The 9,357-nt window shown below is 41.6% G+C and overlaps 1 protein-coding gene across 1 annotated transcript; it reads left to right on the top strand.

The window, feature by feature from the left end:
• Positions 1-1,888: 1,888 nt before the first annotated feature.
• Positions 1,889-8,551, top strand: LOC310966861 (complement factor H-related protein 3-like; the record flags this gene model as incomplete). The annotated part of the gene is made up of 5 exons (XM_083940790.1): positions 1,889-1,955; positions 6,085-6,285; positions 6,428-6,607; positions 7,856-8,026; positions 8,487-8,551. The coding sequence occupies 5 exons, from the start codon at positions 1,889-1,891 to the stop codon at positions 8,549-8,551; spliced, it is 684 nt and encodes a 227-aa protein (XP_083796916.1).
• Positions 8,552-9,357: the final 806 nt, after the last annotated feature.

Below are 9,357 nucleotides of genomic sequence, written 5' to 3' on the forward strand. Positions count from 1 at the left end.
TACGGGTCCAGAGGAGAAGGCAGGTTGGGTTTTCCAGGGCAGACGATCAGGCAGGTTCAGGGGCGAAGACAGGTCGGGTTTACCAGGGCAGAAGATCAGGCAGGTTCAGGGGCGAAGACAGGTCGGGTTTACCAGGGCAGAAGATCAGGCAGGTTCAGGGGCGAAGACAGGTCGGGTTTACCAGGGCAGAAGATCAGGCAGGTTCAGGGGCGAAGGCAGGTCGGGTTTTCCGGGGCAGAAGATCAGGCAGGTTTACAGGCAGGTCCGGGTTGTACAGGAGTCAGGGAGTAAAGCCAGTGAAGCACGATACAGAAGCAACTTCGCAGACGGTCTGACAAGGCCGAGCTGAAAAGCAGGACTCTCTATGCTGGAGGTGGTGAGTGGGAAATGCACTGCAGCTGGCAGGTAAACGGGAGCAGAGGAGAGACAGGTGAAGCTGATGAGTACAATTAGTGAGTTGCCAGGCAGAGAGAGAGAGCTCATGACATAATGTATATACAGTATACTGTAGATATTATTAGTTACTGGAAGTGTGTTTCTCTCTGTCCATCCGTCCGTCTTTTCTCTCTTTCTCTCTCCTTTTCTTCCTCTCCAACCGGTGCAGACAGATGTGCGTCCTCCACAGAGCTGGGTCTGTCTGACGTTCCTGTCTGTTATAGTGAAGGTTTTCAACGCCACCGTACTCTACGGGGGAATTGTTGGGTCTGTGTAAATCATAAATAAGTCATAGAGTGTGGTCTTTACCTACTCTGTAAAGTGTCCTGAGATAACATAATATATAGATAATGATTTGGCACTGTAAACAAAATTGAATTGAATTGTTTATACAGTATATATAAGGAAACATCACCAATACTTGTAAATGATAAATAAATGTTTATACTTGGAGTTGTTCATTATAAAAATGAAGCTTAAGGTTCAATAACCAGTCTTGAACCAGCCTTTTGTGATTCATGTTCCTGGGTGGAGGTCGGTTTCAGAAAGTATACTTTTTATCTGCTGCTGGAGACAAACCTGTGATTGTCTTTTCTGAATTATAGACGTATAAGCATGTTGCAAACAACATATCATACACACCATTAACCCCTGACAATACAGCATCAGGAAAGCCTCATTTTAGTTCAAAATGGGAGTCATTTTGGGACATTTTCAAGGGATTTGCAATCATGTCTCCATTCATAAAGAAAAGAAATGCGGTAGTTTGAAAGTCCTGTGCTTTATGAGCCCAACCATTCATCATGACCTCCACAGGACATCGATGCAGAACATCTAATTTTCTGAATCAATGAGTATAATCCAGGCAGCAGTCGCTAATAGTCAGACAAACACCTTTTATCAAAGGTAATTTGCAACTGGTCAGCACTGTCGCCTCACAGCGGGAGGGTTCAACTCCCGGCCGGAGCCCTTCTGTGTGGAGTTTGCATGTTCTCCCCGTGTCTGCGTGGGATCTCTCCGGGTTCTCCGGCTTCCTCCCACAGTCCAAAGACATGTATGTTAGGTTAATCGCTGACTCTAAATTGCCCATAGGTGTGAATTTGAGTGTGAATGATTGTCTGTCTCTGTTTGTCTCTATGTGCCCTGCAAAAGACTGTCCAGGGTGGACCCCGCCTCACACCCGATGTCAGCTGGGATCGTCTCCAGCCCCCCCGTGACCCCGATATGGACAAGCAGTTGAAGATGGATGAATGAATTTGCACCTGTGCTGTATGCACAAATGACTCTGCGTGTGAGCACTTGGGGAGCGTCCAGTGTTGGTGTGTTGCAATGTGAAATGCGTAACAATCCCAGTGGGAAGTCCATGTCCAGACCCTCTGCGCTCCCCGAGGACCTTTAGACACACACACACACACACAGATTCTGCTCAGAAAACAGCTTTTATCAAAGAGCCATGAGATTCACCGTGATCCTCGTGTTACTCCAGCTGCGGGGGGATGTGGAGGTTTCCTCACAGATTGGTAAGTAGCAGCCTTCATTTCTTCTGGGGGAATTTCCTCATTACAGGAAGAATTAGTGCACGTTTGTGGGACGTAAGTATTGTCCCAAAATTATATTTCCCAGTTAAAACGATTCATATTCGGAAGTTAGATACACATTGGCATTTGTGGACTATAAAGATAAAGTTCAAGGACTTCAAGGAATTTCTCAGGTTCCAACAATACAACGACCCAATTGAATATGTATAAAAAGAAAGATCAGAAAGGAAGATCCTAAAAGTAAAAAATACATTTAAATCTAAAGACAATGGTGAAACTAATAAAAAGAATAAAATCTAATTAAAAAAGAGATAAAATAAATGAATACAAATAGAAAGTAACTGTGATTAATGAAATAGGAATGTAGTATGTTTTCATCCAAGGGTGATAGATAAATACACACTTGAGCAATATTTCATAGACGTGACTCATCGACACCAGGAGAATAACTTGTAGATACATTTAGTCAAGTACAATTTTGAAGATATTTGCACTTTACTCGAGTATTTCTATTTGATGCTACTTTATACTTGTCGTCCACGACATTTCAGAGGTAAATATCGACTCTTTACTCCACTTTACATCACAGCTGTTACTTTGCGGATGTAGATGATAAGTTAAAAATATAAATCAAGTCAAGTCGAGAGATCTTTATTGTCCCCGGAGGGCAATTTGCAGCACAGACAGCAGCAAAACCTACAGTGAAATGCACAATAATGACACATACGGTGACAAAGAGCTAATAATTAAAAGAGATGGATTCAATCACCTAATAAATGATGGTGTATTCTTATAGATTAAGCCATCCAGCGGTATAAAATATTCAGCTTCAATATTAAAGTGATTAATGCATCAATAATTATAATTCAGTAGTATAGTCTATTTATAAAATGGGCCATTCTGTATAATAAGTAGTTTGTACTTTTGATACTTTTGTACTTTTATTTGAGGATAATTATCAAAGCATGGCTTTTGCTTGTAACAGAGTACTTTTACTATTTAATATTATTATTACAACTCATAACTTAAGTAAAATATATGAGTAGTTTTTACACCACTGCCTGTATATTACATTAGCATCTACAGTCACTAGTGAAAAAAGTGCTGTCGTTTGAACACAGGTCCGTTCATGCATGCCATTGTATCCTTCCAATTGCGAGAGGGTTCCTGGTTCGAATCCCGGCTGGGGCCCTTCTGTGTGGAGTTTGCATGTTCTCCCCGTGTCTGCGTGGCTTTTCTCCGGTGTCCTCCCACAGTCCAAAGACATGCTCGTGTTCGGTTCATTGATGACTCTAAAATTGCCCGTAGGTGTGAATGGTTGTCTGTCTCTGTTCGTCTCTATGTGCCCTGTGATAGACTGGCGTCCTGTCCAGGGTGTACGCCGTCTCACGCCTGATGACAGCTGGGGTCGGCTCCAGCCCCCCGCGACCCAGACAGGGACAAGCGGTTGAAGATGAATGAATGAATTTACTCTACTTCTCCTGCGCTCTTGTTAACGTCTATATTTTTTATTGACCTTTGGCAAGCCTACCCCACACCTGCCCTCCTTTTTACAGTGATGTGTGTAATTTCCTCTTCTTTTCTTGTGTTGTTGCTGTTTCTGACATCTGTCAGCATGTTCGAGGCTCCCAGATGTTCCGCACGCCAACATTTCAGAAGACACCAAAAAGGCTGAGTACCAAGGAGGGCACGTGATCCATTTCACTTGTGACCCTGGTTATAGTACATCAGGTCCGACCATCAGATATGTATGCACGAGCGAGGGCTGGCTGGCAGTCCAGCAGGAAACATGCTCCCGTAAGTTGAATCATTTCTGCTCTACGCTCTCACAACCGACTGATGTTGTTTTTGCCCCTTTGGATGTATTAGGTCATGTAGCAGGAAATACAGATATTAACCCGTGAACTGTTTTTGACTGCAATTCATTTTTAAGATCCATTTCCTTTTTAGACTTTCTTAAGGGGAAAATGTGAGATTCTGTCCTTCAGTACGGTCTGACCTAGTGACATTGCTTGGCAATCACATTAAAGGGACAGTTCATCCCTTAATCGAACATTTGTCCTCTTACCTGTACTGCTATTTATCAATCTAGATTCACATGAACGACAGGCTGGTGCTGAGAGAAACGGTTAGCTCAGCCGCGGAGGACGAGATGCTCGTCCGTGAGTAAACCTCCCTCTGGGCTCTCCCTCTTTATGAGACTCAAATGATGTAACTTTCTGTGGATCATGGGGCTTGTGAAATGAAAAGTTTTACATGGGGAAAAAATGCTGAGTGAAAACCGCATCACTGTCCTAAGAGAGGTGTACACTTCTGCAGCATCTAAAGCATCCGAAGGAGTATGCCATATATTCCCCAGCATTAGTAGTACACAGAGCTCTCAGAGTCTCATCGCAAGGGAACTAACTTTCTGATGTGCACTGGTGCTTGCACACAGCCACCTTACCGTCCACTGTTTTGAGCCTTTCCTCTGCACCGTTCACCAATTCACAGCAATGTCTCAATGGTAATTCAGGAGTATTCACAAGTATTTCCTTATTGCTTTATCAGATTGCAAAATACAATTGGATTTCATACAATGGTCCAAATACGCCATTGCACCAGTACACCACGGTAGAGAACACAGGCCAACGTTATATCTTATTATTAATTGGTTATATCACATTGACTTGTAAAACCTGGAGCTAACAGATAACATGTTAATTTCCCAACAGGTGCAGTAATAACATGTAGACTGACACTGCCGCCACTCGAGGGAACCAGTTATGAACCTGCTAACAGAAATGTGTTCTCACCTGGCGACACGGTGAGAGTCATCTGTGGAGAGAGGTACTGGATTATTAAACAACAGGACACCTCAGCAGTAGTTACATGCAAAGCTGAAGGACAGTGGTCTGTCAATCCAACATGCCAAGGTATAAAACTACACAGGATTCAATTCCAGAGACAGATTATAAGATTGTTTTCTACCGTGTGTGAATGGTTCATTAACCTGTGATGATGCTTATCAATCTTATCGTTATTACTTAAGAAGCACATGTCTATCTCTTATTCTAGAGGTTAGATGCCGCAACCAAAGGCCACACCACGTGCATTCCTGGGATATCTATTGGGGGCAAACAATAACTTTGGATGAGACTACAAGATATTCGTGTAGAACAGGCTACAAGAAGCCAGATGGTGTCACCCGGGCCAAGTGCACCAGAGATGGATGGTATCCAGATCCACTTTGTCAAGGTATTGTGAACCTTGAAATTATGACATTACTGTTAATTTTAGTCCATAATTGACTGTAGATGCTAATGTAATATACAGGCAGTGGTGTAAAAACTACTCATATATTTTACTTAAGTTATGAGTTGTAATAATAATATTAAATAGTAAAAGTACTCTGTTACAAGCAAAAGCCATGCTTTGATAATTATCCTCAAATAAAAGTACAAAAGTATCAAAAGTACAAAGTACTTATTATACAGAATGGCCCATTTTATAAATAGACTATACTACTGAATTATAATTATTGATGCATTAATCACTTTAATATTGAAGCTGAATATTTTATACCGCTGGATGGCTTAATCTATAAGAATACACCATCATTTATTAGGTGATTGAATCCATCTCTTTTAATTATTAGCTCTTTGTCACCGTATGTGTCATTATTGTGCATTTCACTGTAGTTTTTGCTGCTGTCTGTGCTGCAAATTGCCCTCCGGGGACAATAAAGATCTCTCAACTTTACTTGATTTATATTTTTAACTTATCATCTACATCCGCAAAGTAACAGCTGTGATGTAAAGTGGAGTAAAGAGTCGGTATTTACCTCTGAAATGTCGCGGGCGACAAGTATAAAGTAGCATCAAATAGAAATACTTGAGTAAAGTGCAAGTATCTTTAAAACTGTACTTGACTAAATGTATCTACAAGTTATTCTCCTGGTGTCGATGAGTACAAAATACAATTGGATTTCATACAATGGTCCAAATACGCCATTGCACCAGTACACCACGGTAGAGAACACAGGCCAACGTTATATCTTATTATTAATTGGTTATATCACATTGACTTGTAAAACCTGGAGCTAACAGATAACATGTTAATTTCCCAACAGGTGCAGTAATAACATGTAGACTGACACTGCCGCCACTCGAGGGAACCAGTTATGAACCTGCTAACAGAAATGTGTTCTCACCTGGCGACACGGTGAGAGTCATCTGTGGAGAGAGGTACTGGATTATTAAACAACAGGACACCTCAGCAGTAGTTACATGCAAAGCTGAAGGACAGTGGTCTGTCAATCCAACATGCCAAGGTATAAAACTACACAGGATTCAATTCCAGAGACAGATTATAAGATTGTTTTCTACCGTGTGTGAATGGTTCATTAACCTGTGAGGATGCTTATCAATCTTTTCGTTATTACTTAAGATGCACATGTCTATCTCTTACTCTAGAGGTTAGATGCCGCGGTCAAAGGCCACACCACGTGCATTCCTGGGATATCTATTGGGGGCAAACAATATCTTTGGATGAGACTACAAGATATTCGTGTAGAACAGGCTACAAGAAGCCAGATGGTGTCACCCAGGCCAAGTGCACCAGAGATGGATGGTATCCAGATCCACTTTGTCAAGGTATTGTGAACCTTGAAATTATGACATTACTGTTAATTTTGAATCCATAATTGTGAAAGTGGGAAAGGAGCTTTTTGGTCCAGTTAGCATAGATCCTTTTTACTCTATTTTTGACTCTCTTATTCTAGAGGTTAGATGCCGCGGTCAAAGGCCACAACACGTGCAGTCCTGGGATATCTATCTGGGGCAAACAATAACTTTGGATGAGACTACAAGATATTCATGTAGAACACAAAGTGTTCCCAGGAACTATAAGGTTACGTTCACATAACAAGCACAAGGTGTGGCCCAAATCTGATCTTTTCAGAGTAACATGGACACGGAACTCAGGTTTTTTCCAATAAGATCTGAGTCACTTTCATATAAGATCCTAAATCTGATGCATATCCAATCATGGGCCAAGCGACCGCTGTGAGAGCTCATCTCATCTCGATGTCATGCTTCGCTGAGCAGGTGCCTAGTCCCGCCCTACTCTGCTGTGATTGGCTAATACTTGTTACCTTGATGCATCCTTCTTACTAGATGCTTTGTAGATATGAGTGACAACTATGTTTGGAAAATTTGAGCCAAGCCAGCTAGCTAACTTAGCTAGCTCATTCCCCATACTTTCATGCAATACAAAGTTGTCACTCATCAGGCGACAAAGTCTGTGGTTGCTTGCATCCTCGGATCTGTCTGTCTGTCTCTGCACCCCCAACCGGTCAAGACAGATGTCTGTCCTCCATAGAGCTGGGACTTTTCAAAGGCCCTGCCTGTTAAAAGGAAGGTTTTTGTTGACATTGTGTGCACAAGATGGCTGGATAATAATTCTATATAAATGTTATTATTATTATTTTAGATATTGTGACTTGCTGCTGCTCATGAAGAACTTGTTGGGTCTCTGTACATCATAGATAATTCACAGTGTGGTCTATGACTTTTATTATGATTTGACACTATAAATAAAATTCACTTGAAATTGAATTAAATTGTGTCACAAATTATAGCTATGTGACTGCATGCATGATATTGTGAACTAATTACTTCCCCCAGCCGAAAAATTCAAAATAAAAACCTTGATGTGGCCCTGAGAGTCCTCCATCCTTACAGCTGAACAGTCTGACGAGCTTGTTAAGGAGTTTATTAAACCCTGTGCTATGTGTCTTGGCATCCTCAGCTTGGAAAAGCAGATTCAGTGGCTACCCATCTAAAAGGTCAAAGATCAAAGATCACACCTCAACTAAACTCAAATTCTTTCAGCGACTGCAGGCTGTCAGAGTCCCCCACCTCTGATAGACGGAGACATCAAGCACACCATGAAGAGTGAGTACAGCCATGATGAAAGAGTCGAGTACATGTGTCAGAATTTCTACACCATGGAGGGCCAGCCTTACAGAACCTGCAACAATGGTGAATGGACCGGACAGATTAGATGCCTCAGTAAGTACTCATGAGTACTTTATACTCATTTTCTTTTTCAAATGGTTTTAGACAGTTGTAAACAAGCAAAATGCAAGAAAGGATAAGGATTTGTATGAAATACAAAGAGCTGAAGTACTGTATAAGTATTTTTGCACAGCATTAATTCACATGCACCAACGGAGAATGGATTAGACGGATGAAAGGTCTCCATAAGTTACAATTCCCTTTACTGTACATTTTTCATTTTGCGCACATGAAACTGATTTTGCTTGTCCAGTGTTTGCATGTAGCAGCTTAATTTAAACATTACATAATAAAAGTGGACAAACACTAGAGAAACATTCACTGCCATTCACCTGTTTTCTTTTGCAGAACCGTGCACGGTGGATAGAGAAGCCATGAACTCACATAATATTGTCTTCTCATACACAAATGCAAATAAGCTGTATTCAGCCCATAATGATATGGTCGCATTCAGGTGCACCGGAGGGAGAAGCCCTGTCGGCACAGTGGGCATGCGTCAGAGGTGCGTTGATGGTGTGATGCCCCTGCCTACCTGCCAGTAAAGGTCTTTAGTCAACTGGATGTGATAAACAAGGACAAACATGTGAATGATTTATCAAAGTTAGACCAGTTATGTCCTGATCCAGTGTCTATGCTTCAGTGTTGTCATTCTAATAAAACTTTTTCACTGTTTTCTGCCACACCTTGATTTCCTTTAACGTACTGAGAGCAAGATTCAAGTCAGCTTTCCTGGAGAAGCTTAATGTTCGATAAACAGTCGTGAAGTTGCCTTTAATGATTCATGTTCCTGGGTGGAAGTCGGTTTCAGAAAGTAAACTTTATCTGCTGCTGTAATCAAACCCATGAACGTCTTTCTGTCATCAGTTGAACGACGTGTTGCCTGGAAACCATGTGCAACGGGCTTTGCGGTGTTTTCTCCTGTTTGGTGGGTGTGTCAGAGCAGTCAGCAGCGACCTGTAGGTAAATGTGGGATTAAAACGGTAACGCTTGTGCGTACACAACAGGGTGTTCAGTATAAATAAACGTTCTGTAGGGGCTGAACACACCCCTGGTCTGTCCAGCACGTGCCACAGGAAGGTTTTCCCCTTCGCGGCATGCCGTTTGCTCACGGGGGAATTGTTGCGTCTCTGTTAATCAGTGTGGTCTACTCTATATAAAAAGTGTTCTGAGATGACTTCTGTTAAAAAATTAGAAATATAATTGAACTGAATGAATCATACAGATTTTGGCAGTAATGCTAGGCAAATGTAATGCGAACACACTAAATAAATGGGAGATATGGTAAATATAAACCCATACACACACAATGACAGCATTGTTGTGAT

Source organism: Echiichthys vipera (genome assembly GCF_963691815.1).
Source record: "Echiichthys vipera genome assembly, chromosome: 3".
NCBI lineage: Eukaryota > Metazoa > Chordata > Actinopteri > Perciformes > Trachinidae > Echiichthys > Echiichthys vipera.